Raw genomic sequence first — 16523 nt, 5'->3', positions numbered from 1 at the left:
GACCTAACCTATAAATCTCGTTTGAATAATTAACGAACACAATATAACATCAAAGGAAAGAAATAGTAAGAGGAAGAAGAATAGAAGATAGTAAAAGAAACAGTAGATAGAGGAGGAACTAAAAAACAGTAGTAAGAGAGTGAAAGAATGAGAAAGGAATAATGAAAATGAAAAAAAAAATGAACTAAAATCTGAAGGTGAATTAATGAAGCTAAAATCTGATTTACTTATACTGTACTCTCCTTCCTCTCTCCTTCACTGCCTGCCTCCCTCCTTCCTTTCACTGCCTGCCTCCTTCCATCCTCCACTGCCTGCCTCCCTCCTTCCTTCACTGCCTGCCTCCCTCCCTCCTTCTGCTTGCCTCCCTCCTCCTGCCTGCCTCCCTCCCTCCTTCACTGCCTGTCCCTCCCTCCTTCACTGCCTGGCTCCCTCCATCCCTTCACTGCCTGCCTCCCTCCCCCCCTTCTGCCTTTCTCCCCACCCTCCCTCCTTCACTGCTTCCCTCTCTCCCTCCCCACCCACCTCCTTCACTGCTTCCCTCCCTCCCTCCCCACTCTCCTTCACTTCCCTTCTCCCTCCCCACCCTTCCTCCTTCCTGCTTCCTCCCACCCCCTCCCTCCTTCCTGCTTCCCTCCTCCCCCACCCCCTCCTTCTTCCCTCCCTCCCTCCCACCCACCCTCCTTCACTGCTTCCTCCCTCCCTCCCCCACCCTCCTTCCCTCTTCCCCCTCCCTCCCACCCCACCTCCTTCACTGCTTCCCTCCCTCCCCCCCACCCACCCTCCTTCACTGCCCCTCCCCTCCCTCCCACCCCACCCTCCTTCACTGCTTCCCTCTCCCTCCCTCCCCACCCACCCCTCCTTCTGCTTCCCTCCCCTACCACCCACCCTCCTTCACTGCTTCCCTCCCTCCCTCCCACCCACCCTCCTTCACTACCCCTCCCCTCCCTACCCACCCTCCTTCACTGCTTCCCTCCCTCCCTCCCACCCTCCCCTCCCTCCTTCTGCTTCCCTCCTCCCCTACCACCCACCCTCCCTCCTGACCACCGCGCGTCTTGGGTTTTGCCTTAATAAGCGAAAATGGAGACTGATCGTTGTGCGCTTTCTGTCACCCGCTGCCTCACTATATATTTTTCAAAATCTCTCTCTCTCTCTCTCTCCTTTAACGCTTCCTTGGCGCTCTTTGTTAATTAATTTTTCCCTATGAACTACATGAGGTGAAAGTGACTGCCATACTGTAGACCTGTTAGAGACCGGGAGGATACAACACTAAGCCTTCGGTACACAAGGACGCAGTATGGCCGGCACTGCACTCGACCGCCTTCACTTCCCCAACTGGTAAGCTGAGGTGGACTGGGAATGCCGTGGGATCGAACTATAATGAGCCTTAGAATAAGATATGATTGTTGTATCCACTCGGCCACCTCACCCATGTTGTTTTAACACGCGGGTAGCGGGAGGGAGGGAGGGGAGGGGAGGAGGAAGGAGAGTGGGAGGAGGGTGGTTTAGTGAGAGATAAACGGGAAGGAGGGTGTGAGAGGGGAGGCAGTGAAGGAGAGTGAAGGGAGGAGGAAGGTCAGGAGGAGAGGAAGGAGGTAGGAGAGAAGAAGAGAGGTAGGGAGGTGGGAGGAAGGAGAAAGAAGGAGGTAAAGAAGAATGAACCCACCCCACCACCACCCACCCCCCACACCACCACCCTCCCACCACCACCACCACCCCTACCCACCACCCACCACCCTCACCACCACCACCACCCCACCCCTACCCACCACCACCACCACCCACACCCACCCCACACACCACCACCACCACCCCCCCACCACCACCAGCAGCCGTCTCCAGGCCGTGAATTACCTCGTGATGCCTCGTGATATATTTTCTGCCAGCCAGGAACTATTTCTATCGTGTCCGTAATACATCTCTCCCGGAGGCTAAACTAATAAATAAATACAACAAAATCAACAAAAATAAATTATAAAATAGATTAATAAGTAATGAAAGATAAAATGTATACATATTACACATACAGTATATTTATTATTTATCGGTATATCCATTTATATATATGTTATGTATGTATGTATGTATGTATGTATCTATCTATGTATGTATGTATGTATCTGTATGTATTTATATCTATCTATCTGTCTGTCTGTCTGTCTGTCTGTCTATCTATCTATCTATCTAAACTGACATAAATTGAAGTATGGAAACAATCCCCAAACACCAAACAAAATTAAAACAAACAGCAAACACCACCACAAAAACAAGCACCATCAAACACCACAAAAAAAACACCTCAACCAAACACCACCACAAAAACAAACACCATCAAACACCACCACAAAAACAAACACCAACCAAACACCACCATAAAAACAAACACCAACCAAACACCACCATAAAAACAAACAAATACCATCAACCAAACACCACAAAACAACAAACACCAGCGAAACGCCAATTACAAAAAACACCACCACAAAAGCAACCAAACATAATCAGCCAAACACCACCACCATAAAACAAACAAAACCATCAGCCAAACACCATCAACCAAACACCACCACAAAAGCAACCAAACAGGTCTACTCAGGTCATGGAAATTAACGACGTAGTGATAAAGTTTCATGGGAGCATAAAGATGATAAATGAATAGACGGTAATAAACAATAATGAAAGTGAATTAGGGCTGTGAATAACCACGGCGTGATACATAGGCTGTTAAGTATAGGCCTATTTTTATTATTATTATTTTTTTTCGTTTATTTTGTTATTTTTTTATTTTTTCGTTTTTATTTATTTAATTTTTTTTTGTTTTTCGTTTTTTCGTTATTTATTTTTTACATTTATTTCGTTTTTCGTTATTTATTTATTTTTACATTTATTTCGTTTTTTCGTTATTTATTTAATTTTTTACATTTATTTCGTTTTTTCGTTATATATTTTATTTGTTTTTATTTATTTCGTTATTTATTTTTTTTCGTTTTTCGTTTTTTTCTAATTTTTTTCGTTGTTTATTAATTTTATTTTATTTTTTTTTATTAATTTAATTTTCTTGTCATGTTTGTCATCGCTTAACTAAATATACAACATATAGTTATAATTAATATGGGGTAATGATGTCTGAGTAGAAAGAAAGAAAGAAAGAAAGAAAGAAAGAAAGAAAGAAAAGAAAAGAAAAGAAAGAAGAAAGAAAAGAAAGAAAGAACAAGAAAGAAACAAGAGAGAAAGAAAAGAAAGAAAGAAAAGAAAGAAAAGAAAGAAAGAAGAAAGAAAAAGAAAGAAAGAAAGAAGAAAGAAAAAAGAAAGAAACAAGGAAAGAAAGAAAGAAAGGAAAGAAAGAAAGAAAGAAGCAAAGAAAGAAAAGAGAAAGAAAGAAAGAAGAAAGAAAGAAAGAAACAAGGAAAGAAAGAAAAGAAAGAAAGAAAGAAAGAAAGAAGCAAAGAAAGAAAGAAAGAAAGAAAGAAAGAAAGAAGAAAAAGAAAGAAAGAAAGAAAGAAGCAAAGAAAAAGAAAGAAAGAAAGAAAGCAGCAAAGAAAGAAAGAAAGAAAGAAACAAGAAGAAAGAAAGAAAGAAAGAAAGAAAGAAAAGAAAGAAGCAAAGAAAGAAAGGAAAGAAACAAGGAAAGAAAGAAACAAGGAAAGAAAGAAAGAAAGAAAGAAAGAAAGAAAGAAAGAAAGAAAGAAAGAGGAATTGAAAGTGGAGAGAAAGCAAGAATTAGAGGGTAAAGGGTAAAAAAAGAAAAGGGAGGAAAATATGAGTAAGAGAGACAGAGATAATGAGAAACCATAAAGGACAGAAAAAGAGAAAGAAAAAGAAAGACAGAGAGACACACACAGAGAAAGAAAGGCATAGAAAAAGAGAGAGACAGACAGACAGACACAGAGAAAGAGAATGAAAAACAGACGGGCACATATAAAGAAGAGAGAGAGAGATCCTAATATCCTTCTCACTCAAAAATATATTATACCCCTATGATTCGGTGCTGTGTTAGCTGAGTAACACCACCAGTACTTCCTCCCTCCCTCCTCTCTTTCTCTCCCTTCTCCCTCCTTCCCCCTCCCCTTTCTCCCTCCCTTCTTTCTCTCCCTCTTTCTCCTCCCTCCCTCACAGAACACAGCAGTAGTCGACTCCTTCCCTTACTCACAGTCTGTTTCCCTTAATGTTCACTACCTGCTTCTGTCCTCAGTAACCATCGTCTGTTCAACACTTCATTTCCTATACAGTATAATTACGTAATGTATGGTATTTCGTTTCACTGTAAAAATTTATTTGGCTAGTCTCGGTATTTTGTTATTTCGGATTTTCGTTATTTCGGATTTTCGTTATTTCGGATTTTCGTTATTTCGGATTTTCGTTATTTCGGATTTTTATTATTTCGGATTTTCGTTATTTCGGATTTTCATTATTTCGGAATTTCGTTATTTCGGATTTTTTTTATTTCGGATTTTCGTTATTTCGGATTTTCGTGATTTCGGATATTCGATATGTCGGTATTGTGTTATTTTGGTTATTTCGCTATATTGGAGTTTCTGTATTTCAATTCTAGACACTCAGAAATCTTTAATGATTTAATATTTCGTTTAAGATACATACACATTTCTTAGGCATCCTAACTTATTTCACCTGACGGTTCGGTTATGGTTAGGTTAGATTAGGTTACGTTAGGTTAGGTTAGGTTACGTTAGGTTTGGTTAGGTTAGGTTAGGTTAGGTTAGGCTAAACTAAGTTATGCGAACATTAGGGTGTTAAATCAACCGGTGAAATAATCCGCCCTTCCAATATTTTTAACCAAGGAACTTATTTACAAACATCTTGAATATCTCGGCCAAAATCCTACACCGTGTAACATTTCTATTCAAGACTCACAAAGAAAAAATATTGAAACAAATACCATAAAGTTTTCCAGCTAAGAAACTATTTGATCCTGACTGAAATACCTTGTCCGCGGCACCTGCTGTATATTCGTGTATGTTATATTTTAAAGTGAGAAATTACTATTTTCCCTTTGACAGCTTCGGGGATAGACAGACAGAGAGACAGAGAGACAGAGAGACAGAGAGACAGAGACGCAATATAAATCAGCCATAAATTGAACTTGCTGGGACGATCCTGAGTGTGGAGTGTAATTAAAATGGGCTTGAGAGTGAGGAAGGATATACATTTTTTGTCTCTGATATTATTCGTTTTTTTGGGGGGGGGAGAGGGGAAAATTACCTTTGATATCATAAAACTGGAAGTCGAGTGAGTGGCCTTGTTGAGGTTTTATCATGGTCTATTTTGGGTGTCTGTCTGTCTGTCTTGTTTTTCTCCCCGTCTTTCTCTCTGTCTTTCTCTCTTTCTCTCTCTCTCTGTCTGTTTTTTTCTCTGTTTTCTCCCTGTCTGTCTATGTCTTTCTGTCTGCCCGTATTGTCTCTGTCTTTATGTCTCTCTCTTTCTCTCCCTGTTTGCACGAATATCTGTCTGTCTATTTGTGTCTCTTCCTGTTTGTACGAATGTTTGTCCTTCTGTCTGTCTGTCTGTCTGTCTGTTTGTGTCTTCCTGTTTGTACGATAAGTAGGAATCTTAAGCCAAGTAAACAATGTGTTTTTGCTCGTAACAAGGCTAATAAAGTACTTGGGTTCATACAAAGGAGTGTTAGTTACAAGACTAGCGAGGTCATCCTAAAACTGTATCTTGCTCTTAGAGACCACACCTGGATTACGCAGTTCAGTTCCTTGTCACCGTATTACAGAATGGATAGAGGAATCCTTGGAAAGAATTCAGAGGAGGAATGACAAGACTAATCCTGGGCATTAGGAACCTTGAGTATTGAGACAGGTTAAAGCATCTAATTCTGCACTCCTCGAGAGACGTAGAGGAGGGGCGACCTGGATAGGAGGTGTGTATAAGTGAAGGCAGGGCTAAACAAAGGACATTGGCTAAAGGTACTCAAACCATCCAACCAGAGCGAACTCGTAACAATGGTTTTAAATTAGATAAATTTAGATTTTGGCGTGAAATAGGTAAACACTGGTTTGGAAACAGAGTAGGATGAATGGAAACAAGTTACCAAATATCATCATTAACTCGAATACGCTGACAGCTTCAAACATAGGTTGGATGGATATATGAGCAATAGGGGTTGGGTGTAAACGGGACTGCCCAGTATGGGCCAATAGGCCCGCTGCAGTTTCCTCCATTCTTATGTTCTTATGTTCTTATGTCTGTCTGTCTCTCTCTGTCTCTGTCTCTTCCTGTTTGTACGAATGTTTGTCTGTCAGTAACTTTCGCATCATCTGCCTTTCCGTCGTTCTCTTATCTCTCTGTCTCTTCTCTGTAGATATGTTTCACTGTCTATGTGCTTCTCTGTCAGTCTTTACACTAGTCTCTGTTTGATGCCTGTCTCTATATACCTGTCTGTGTGTTTGACTGTCTTTCCTCCCCCCCTGTCTTTCTTATCTACGGCATTACCTTACGACAGACAGACAAATAGACATCACCGTTCACTCCACACCCCCCCCCCCCACACACACACACACACACACACACACACACACACACACACACACACACACACACACACACACTCTACACACCCACACACACACACACACACACACACACACACACACACACACACACACACACACACACACACACATTGTAGAGGAGCTTCCTCTCAATTACAGTCAACTCCATATTTTTTTTCTTCTACTTTCATTTTTTTTTTTACCTGTTTATGAATCAGAACAGAGAGAGACACTGGCGTTAGAGATATCGAAAATGTCCCTGGTCATTACACAGCGCTATGGAGCACTGAGCCTGAGGAAGGGGGAGAGAGGGGGGAGGGGGGTGGGGGGAGCTTGATGTGTATAAGAAGTTATACAGGAGTGATGAGAGGAGAGAGAGAGGAGACAGCCTATGAAGGGTTTACAGTTGTAGTGAGTTTAATGGTCGTTATACCTGATCCATGTGTGTGAGTGTGTCATTACTGGCCGGATGTGACGGTATCCATCATCACACACTCTCTCTCTCCTCTCTCTCTTTTAGGGTGAACTGTATCTTCTGGTGGTTGTTATCGCTCTTGATTGCACTAAATTTAATCTATTAGTGGAGAGTAAGTTGACCTTGAGAGCTGTGAAAGGTTAATGGGAGTATTATGACACTAATTACCTTTTATGACTGAACCCTTAAGTCATAACAGTATTATTGTTAGTATTTTTGTGATTATATTTACTGTTATTGATATTATTGTTATTGTTAGTGTTTTTATCCTAGTTATTAATCTATCATGATTATATAGTGTTAGGTTACTTGATTTATTATAGTACAGTGTTATTGTTTTGTTATAAGTGACGTCATCCAATGTGGTTTTAGGGAGCTCGTGACGTTATTCGCTGGTGATGGGTTCATGTCGATCGTCAATCATGATTGGTCAAGCGACATTTTGACGTCATTATTATGGGGATCAACTGTTACTCCTGATTGGCCAAGGGATACACTGATGTCAATTTTACCTCTGGTCATTGAAGTCGACCGTCGCTTCCGATTGGCTAAGAGAGGGTGGAGGTCGACCGTCGTTTGTGATTGGCTAAGCGAGATCATGATATCATTATTACAATGTACCTACCTCCCAGACGTCCTTACTTACCCGAACAAGACCTAAACCAGTTGCTACGCCACAGAAAACCAACATAGGGGACTTTAATGCGCGCCACGCCATACTCGGACACGGTAATGAGAACAACGTCGGTGTGGCGCTGTATGACAACATCAGAAGGGGAAAACTGCAACACCTCGGGCCAGATTTCCCGACATTGATCAGACGTGCCAGCGCCACAACACCCGACATAATCCTCTCTAACAACGAGGCCGTCCTGAACAGGCACGTTACCGCCGGACCCATCAGTACCAGCGATCACCTGCCAGTCGTCGTGACGCTCTCATCCAATCCCATTATGATCCCCGCCAACATCAGGTCAAACCTCAAACGGGCAGGTCGGGGACCTCTCGAGAGCTCAGGCCTTCAAGCAGGGGGAGAAACCCAAGAAGCTGTTCAATGACAGACGCCCGACGTACCGGAACAGGCAGATGAAGACGAGATGGACAAACAACATCCGGACCAGCCCAGCGTGGGTGGGGACCATTCCCCCATCCTCATCTGGTCACCAGTAGTTCAGTGTCCAGGTACGCTTCCACGTGGAGACAAAGGCCAGGTATCCGCGGGTGGATGCTAGAGCTGAGAGACCGGCAGACAGACGGACATCCAGCACGAGAGCAAACGGGCTCACATGAACAAAAGTACGCCTGGTGTGGAGTGCAGCCAACACAAGGATTCTAAGCGTATCTGGTGTGATCAGCGACGATGTTCCCACTTCTAGCACGGTCCCCACCTGCTCGACCAAAACAACGTAAAAATATTCGAGAAGAAACCAGTTAACAACTACACGTGGCGATATTTACGAAAGATCTTTACCATTAGTGAACAGGAGAACGAGGGCTGACAGGGGAGTTGAGGAGACATTTTAGGCTCAGCAGAACCATCAGCATCTGCTTCCAGCTGCCCACGGACTGACTTCATCTCAGGATTGGCGGATCGAAAGCACCTGGACGGAGTGTAAGTTCCTGCAGATGTTGGAAGCCGTCATGGTGCGGGTTTTAAAACAAATCACCTGGGTCAAAGTCACATTAACAAGAAGATCCTGGCTCAACTCCTCGACATGATAGAGGAAGTTGCTGAAATATGCAACGCTCAGCCTGCTCTCTGATTATTCTCCAAGATGTTAAAAAATCGCCGCTAGTCGCTCCCATACCAAAGCAGGGTTTCCAAACAAAGTCGAAAACTTTCGAATCAATATCGTTAGAGGGTACTGCTGTCTTTCTGAAAAATAGTCAAGCGATTGTGGATGGCTCTGGAGGACGAAGACGTATAGTCCCCGCGCTGCTGGCTTCCGACAGCGCCGCCGAGTAATAATTCAATGCCAGTTGTTTCAGGGCTTCCAGCTTTCTTTTATAGATCGCCAATGCCATGACTGCCGCCTGCGTAATATAGTAACGAGGGACGCCGCCAGTAAGGCTGGACAAAGTTTCAGCACGCAGGGCTGCAGTAAGATCATGCCAATCCGAAGCAATCTGAAAACGGATCTGCTTCAAGCAGTAACTTCATTGCTTATGGACCGCAGAGCTCAAAATCAAGATGCAAGAACATTTGAGAATACTCACTATCATATGTGCCTCAGGCTCTTGTCTTCACCCACCCTTTCACACTCTACAGACGGCTGGATCACACCCCCAATCACCGCAGTGAAAGTACGTCATGGCGCGACGATGTAACACACAGGATCGTCACCTGCCCAAGAAGGTCCACGCGATGGCGCGACTCACTGCTCAAGGTTAGAGGAGATTCGGAGAGCGAAAATAAATGGAAAATAAAAACAAAATCAAAACGAAATTTCTGGAGGTCATACCATAGCCAATTCAAGCGGTCTCATTGATGATCGACGACTGAAGAGATTGGAGTGGCATTTTAAACAAGCGCAGGTTGCTCGCCTCAATATCTCTCGGACGGGCGGTCATTCTGACGAAGGACAGACTAAATAGCTGTGTCGCGGTGCCAAATTAAAACGTTTTAAACTGATGCTCAAGAAGATGCTGCCCTTGTACAAGGCGCTAGAGTCGTTAAGGCCTTATCATCGTACCACTGTCACACACTGGGAAAATATCTCAGGCCCATTAACACCACAGAGCTTTCCAAACAGTGTTTGAGGTCGCCAAAGCCAAGCGCCACCTCTACTAAAGACAGGTGGAAACCATCCACCTAAGAAATAAAACAGAAGCTCTCAACTTCAGGTTCCAGCGCCTAGGAAGAAGGTTTGGGACGCTCTGGACGACCTCATATTCAGGACCACCTACGGGGAAGATAACGGAGGGCGCATTCCATCGCCTGGAGGCCTCTGGAGCCCGCCATATCTGGGTCAACCCAAATTCATGACCCATCTATGTCCGTCGCAGTGATCCACCTTGATTAAACTTAGATGATATAAATTCATTTAACAAGTCACAATCAAGTGAGTCCATAACGTACGGCTAGTGATGTTAATAAACTTGTAATTTGTAAACAATTCCAGTCATTATCTACTAAATAACTGCTAAACCTCATTCTAAACTGGCTGCTGTTTATTAGCCAACAAAACTTGCACATAAAATCAGTAAGTGTCGTCCCCCATTTTAACTCTTCCATTAAATCTCTTTTTTCAACCTTCAGCACTGACTATATGCTGTGATCTCTCCATCCTCATGCCTGGCTGAAAGCCATTCTCAAAGAGCCTTCCATCCTTTCCCCACCATAACCTAAAAAAAAAAAAACAACCTCTTATAGTGGAAGTTGACCGTCACTCCTAATTGGCTAAGCAAGATTCTGACGTCATCCTTGCCGTATGGTGGACGTCAATCCCTTGCCTGGTCTCTCATGGCCTCTTATGACCCCAGCATAGCCCCAGCATGGCCCCACATGGCCCCACATGGCCAGGAAGAGAGTAAAAATGTGGGAAAGGGAACACTGACGCCCTTATCTTTATGACCGAGGCTGAAGGTTAGCTCCTGGCCATAGGGAGGGAGAGTATGGGGGAGGGAGGGGAGAGAATGGGGAGGGGAGGAGAGAATGGGGAGGAAGGAGAGAATGGGGGAGGGAGGAGAGAATGGGAGGAGGAGAATTGGGGGAGGAAGGAGAGAATGGAGGAGGGAGGGAGAGAATGGAGGAGGGAGGAGAATGGAGGGAGGGAAAGAATGGGAGGGAGGGAGAGAATGGGGGGGAGGGAGGGGAGAATGGGGGAGGAAGGGAGAGAATGGGGAGGGAGGAGAGAATGGGGGAGGGAGGGAGAATGGGGAGGAGGGAGAGAATGGGAGGGAGGGAGAGAAAGGGAGGAAGGAGAGAATGGGGAGGGAGGAGAGAGGGGAAGGAGGCAAGGAACGGTGGAAGGGAGCTAAGGATGGAGATGGAGTGGGTGGGTGGAAGAGAGAGGGGGAGAAAGAGGCACAGTAGAGGAGGGGTTATAAAAGGAGGAGAGGGAGAGGAAGCAGAGGAAGAATAGAGAGAGGGAGGAGGAGGAGGGGAATCAGAGAGAAAGAATAAATCTGTTACATTTCTGTCTATTTATCGATATATTCTTTTCTTCTTTTTTTTAGTTGTGTACATAATGAGTCAGACAGCTCTCAGACAGGTAATGCACCGGGTCGTGTCGATGGCCTCAGCAGTGTCACCTGACGCCTCTCACTAATTAACCTGTGGGTGACCTGACTGCCAGGTAACTCTACACTACCAGCCTTGTCACTTACCTACCACCATTAACTACCACCATCACCTACCAGCCTTGTCACTCACCTACCACCAATAACTACCATCATCACCTACCACCATGCACTACTGCTGCTGCCACCGTTACCACCACCACCACCGTTACCATCACTTTCACCACCACCATCGTTACCACTTCTTCTTCTTCTTCTTCTTCTTCTTCTTCTTCTTCTTCTTCTTCTTCTTCTTCTTCTTCTTTCTTTCTTCTTCTTCTTCTTCTTCTTCTTATTCTCTTTCTTTCTTCTTCTTCTTTCTTCTTCTTTCTTCTTCTTTCTTCTTCTTCTTCTTCTTCTTCTTCTTCTTCTTCTTCTTCTTCTTCTTCTTCTTTCTTCTTCTTCTTCTTCTTTCTTCTTCTTCTTCTTTCTTCTTCTTATTCTTATTCTTATTCTTATTCTTATTCTTATTCTTATTCTTCCTTATTCTTATTCTTATTCTTATTCTTATTCTCTTCTTATTCTTATTCTTATTCTTATTCTTGTTCTTATTCTTTCTTCTTTCTTCTTCTTTCTTCTTCTTCTTCTCTTCTTCTTCTTCTTCTTCTTCTTTCTTCTTCTTTCTTCTTCTTCTTCTTCTTCTTCTTTCTTCTTCTTCTTCTCTTCTTCCTTCTTATTCTTATTCTTATTCTTATTCTTATTCTTATTCTTATTCTTATTCTTCTTCTTCTTCTTCTTCTTCTTCTTCTTCTTCTTCTTCTTCTTCTTCTTCTTCTTCTTCTTCTTCTATTTTTTTGTATAGTTTTATTATTATTATTATTTTTTTATTCCTTTTCTTTTTTTCTTTTCTTTTTTAACGGGGGGGGGAGGTTGGAAAAGAAGTTTAATGAGTTAAACAGAGGGGGACGACACCCCTTGTTTTACATATTACAGAGTTTGTTGGCTAACTAAGCTAACCTAGGATTTAGAATGAGGTTGCACAATGGTTATTTTAGTAGACAATGACTAGATTGATTTTACAATTACATGTTTATTAAAATATTATTACTGTATTACGTTAAGGAAGATTGTGACTTGTTAAATGTGATCTTATATCATCTAAGTTTTAATCTATGATCACTGCGGGGACAATAGATGGGTCGCAGGTTGGTTGTTGTAGTGCGGGCAGACCCTCCACCAGATCTGGGGTCGCCCTCCGTTGATGTCTTCCCGCGTAGGTGGTCTGGGCTGTGAGGGTCGTCCAGAGCTTCTCCCAAGCCTTCTTCCTAGGCGATGGAACCTGACGTTGAGGGCTTCTGTTTTATTTCTTAGGTGGATGGTTTCACTGTCTCCTGGTAGTAGGGTGGCCTGGCCACTGGCTGACCTCAAACACTTGTTTTGGAAGCTCTGTAGTTGTTGTAGTCTGGTCTTCCCGAGTGTGACGAGTGGTACGTGTGGGTACTCCAACACAGGCCTCACCAGCACCTTGTACAGGTGGACTTGAATCTTCTCAGGCATCAGTTTAAAACGTTTTAATTTGGCGGCGGCGGCGGCGACTTTGGCTTTCTTTAGTCTGTCCTTCACGTGGGAAGTGATGCCCGTCCGAGAGATGATGAGGCCGAGCAACCTGCCTTGTTTAGAGTCCTCAATCTCTTCGTCGTCGATCATCAATGGCGCCATCTTGAATTTAGCTATAGGTATGACATCGAATTTTGTTTTGTTTGTCTTTATCTTCCATTTATTTTCATACTCCGAGATCTCCTCTATTGCCCGAGCAGTGAGTCGCGCCATCCTTGCCGTGGACCTTCCTGGGCAGGTGACGATCTGTGTCACATCGTCGGCATACATGACGTAATCGCTGCCGACGATTGGGGGTGGCAGGTCAGCCGTGTGGAGCGTGTAAAGGGTTGGTGAGAGACAAGAGCCCTGATGGCCACAGCGACACCATCGTCCAGCTCACCCGTCATGTTCCTCTGGTATACAGTGTCTGGGTCTAGTTGATAGTATAAGTTAGAGTTACGTCTATTAAGGGACCAGTGTACGACATTTTGTTGGACAATTTTCATCCTGCTAACGACTGTCATTTCGGAGATTGTGGCTTGGGGCATTGCTTCAAGTGTTTGCTCGGCGTTTGCCCTGTCTACGGCGCCGGAACTTCTTAGAAGAACCTTTGAACATCTGCTGGGCCTGGGCCTGCGTGTCGATGCTATCTACTGACGCTGCAGCTCCAGGGCCTTGTTCCTGTGTGGAGTAAGTCGCCGTCGCCTGGTCGCAACCCGATGGTCGCTGTCGTCGCTGGGAGTACAAGTCTTGGGGTCACTTTGGCCTAAGTCAGGGAGGCCACGGTCCACTTCTGGCGTGGGTTGAGGTCGTCGTGAAGTCGTTGAGTGGCTTACTGCCTTCAGGTGCAATGTTATTCCTGGTTAGTGTCTCGTTGAGGTGTTTCGAGAATGAACCTGGATGAACCATGTTCATGTGATGGGCATGCAGGTAAGACAAGTATATAGTGGTGGCTTTGGACTCGTCCAGCTGTGGAGAGGAGACGCTCCTGATGCTCTCGGCCACTGCGTCCCTCATGGCGCCCAGTGACTCAGTAACTGCCTGTTTTATTGAGTCCATGATGGTTCTTATATCTGATTGCAGGAATTCCATGGTCTCGTTGACATTGTTCAGTTTTTGTGAGACAGCTTGATTTTCTTTCAGTGTGTCTTTTAGGGTTTGGTTGTAAGCTGCGACCGTCGACTGAGTGGTCTTTTTCATGATGTCAGAAATTTCCTTGGTTTCTTCCGTCAGTTTTTTCTGTTTCTTGTATTACCTGTTTCCTGACCAGACAGGTGGCAGAGAAGATCCTGTGCCCACCCTTGCACACGACACACTTTTTGGTAGTGCTCCGGCAGTCTTTGTAGATGCGTTGATCAGGTGAACACTCAGAGCATATAACCCCCTGCAGGGGGCAGTTCACTGTCATGTGGTCATTGTATTTGTAGCACTTCGTACATTGTTTGATGGGCGTATGCTTTTCGTATTCTATTTGGTGTGGTGAGATGGAAGTGCCAAATGCGTAAAGCCCCTTCTCCTTCATTCTTTTTGCCTCCGTTGCGTCTGCAAAGTGAACCTTGATTATACTGTGAGCATAAATAGGGTACACCTCCACAATCTTGACAGTGTTTTGCTTTTCTATTTCATCTCTTATTTCTTCTGCACTATTTTCTACCACGTCTTTGTCCAACTTCTTACATACAAGGGTGAAGCAGCGACGTATTCCCGTGGGACCATGACCTCGTATCCGTTGGTTTCATTTGTCCGGCACCAGACTTCAGTAGCTTATCTGCATCTTCACCTGTCTCTGTGAGGATGATGTAACCGTCGCTCTTATCCACAAGTCAAGTTATTTCACCCTTAGGAAACTTAATAGTCTTTTTAGCTCTATCTGAGACTCCTGCGTCGGGGTTCCGGAGGTCTTCACTCTCACTGTGACCAGGGTCAGTTACAGTACATACATCACAATCCTACCTCATCTGTCCACCTCAGCTAAACCCCATGGATGCCGCTCCTTCTGTCCACTTGCTGGGCGAGTAAAGACGGGTCTAGGGGTAGGGTGAACAGACAATCCCCTGACGGGGGCCTAGCCAAGCCCTAACACCTAACAGTGACAGGGTATGAAGCACTGCCGAATCCTAAACAGAAAATGTTGCCACCCTTACTGTCTCGACTCAGCAGCCCTCTGAGGGCCCCCCTTGTGGCTCTGCCCGCAGGGTTCGCGTCGTTACCAAACAGCAGGGACTCTAGGCGAAAGGATAGGATAGGGGAGAAGCGCAGTGTACAAGAATAATGATATCCATGTACAACTACAAGATAAAGCAGCCAGAGCGAACCCAACGTGAATAACAAGGCTGACAGTCGTTAGTAACGGTCAACAAATTTGAACACGAGCCGGGAGCGACGCGAAGCACGTCCACCCGCTTTGATGGTTGGGTATGCTCTGATGAAACGGCTCCAAATATCACTGAATGACTACCTACATAAATTCGATTAAGCAATAATATGACTAATAAGCCAATTCAACACGATGAGAGAAATGCATTGAATAGTGAACCAATCAGAGCAAACTTGGTAGTGACTTGGTGAAGGGGCCAATCAGCGGTGAGATCTTGGTGACTCAATGAGGCTCCACTGAACACGTTGTTTTTCCTGTATATTTTGTCCATTCTCTGAAGATTCGTATTGAACCAGACGACGAGACATTGATATTATCTGTTTCTCTCTGTCGCTCTCTTTACCCCTCACCTCCACCCACAACCCCTGAGGTAAACGAATTCGGAGGAGGAGGAGGGACAAAGGAAGAGGAGGACGAAGGAAGATGAGGAGGAAGAGGAGGAGAGTGGAGGAAGGAAGAGGAGGAGGGAGAGTGGAGGAAGGAAGAGGAGGAGGAAGAGAAGAGGCAGAGGAAAAAGAGGAGGAGGAAGAGAAGCAAACATCACATATCTCTTACCGACGCTGTTTTGTGCTGGTGTTCCTCTGGACCCACCTGGTATATATATCACACCCGATCGACCGACCCCACCCACTGTCACCACCCGATACCGATATCCGCTCACCCGATACCGTTTACCAACCAACCGCTATGATCTAATACACATATACATAATATGAATACGTATACAGACTTAAAATTAAAGAAGTATTACCGAATTTTGCATATCATGTATATTTGAAGGAGTTGTTATGTATATGTTGATGTATACATTTTTAGCTTGGGTGTTATGTGTATTGTTGTTTGTTTGTTTTTTTTTGTTTTTTCATACTATATCTCTTCTTCTTCTTCTTCTTCTTCTTCTCTCTTAGTGGACCAACACCTCTGCACCACAAGTCTCGCTCCGCTACATCTGCCACTATGAAAAATTCACCACCTCACCACCTGAAGTCCGATAAGAAATTATTCTGCCTTTGTTTGGCTGGGTGCCGGAGGTGTGAGAGAGAGAGAGAGAGAGAGAGAGAGAGAGAGAGAGAGAGAGAGAGATACACATTAAAGTGACACTGTAATAAAAACAATCTCGGCTGTGAATGGGCAACTAACATTTCGGTTGAAGAAATTTAGACGATCGAGTGCAGTGCCGACCACATCAACCTGCTTGTGTACCGTCAGATATAAGAGAACTACTTTCATAAGACGTTAATACTTTATGTATTCTTAATAATAAAATAAAAAATAAATAATAATAATAATAATAATAATAATTAACAGTTTATTGAAAGAGCATGGCAGCCAGATGACT

At 44.2% G+C, this 16523-nt stretch overlaps 1 protein-coding gene across 1 annotated transcript in view; it reads right to left on the bottom strand.

Annotated features, from left to right (window-relative positions):
• LOC121871497 (substance-P receptor-like) overlaps positions 1–8630 on the bottom strand; it is an 88966-nt gene extending 80336 nt beyond the window's left edge. Inside the window, exons 1-2 of the mRNA XM_042373889.1 lie at positions 8589–8630; positions 8152–8375 (exon numbers count right to left, since the gene is read on the bottom strand). Coding sequence (XP_042229823.1) covers positions 8152–8375; positions 8589–8630 — 266 coding nt within the window. The remainder of the gene's footprint in view (positions 1–8151; positions 8376–8588) is intronic.
• Positions 8631–16523: the final 7893 nt, after the last annotated feature.

The sequence above is a fragment of the Homarus americanus genome, unplaced genomic scaffold (genome assembly GCF_018991925.1).
Source record: "Homarus americanus isolate GMGI-L3 unplaced genomic scaffold, GMGI_Hamer_2.0 scaffold42023, whole genome shotgun sequence".
Taxonomy (NCBI): domain Eukaryota; kingdom Metazoa; phylum Arthropoda; class Malacostraca; order Decapoda; family Nephropidae; genus Homarus; species Homarus americanus.
This window is presented reverse-complemented; position numbering and strand designations above follow the sequence as displayed.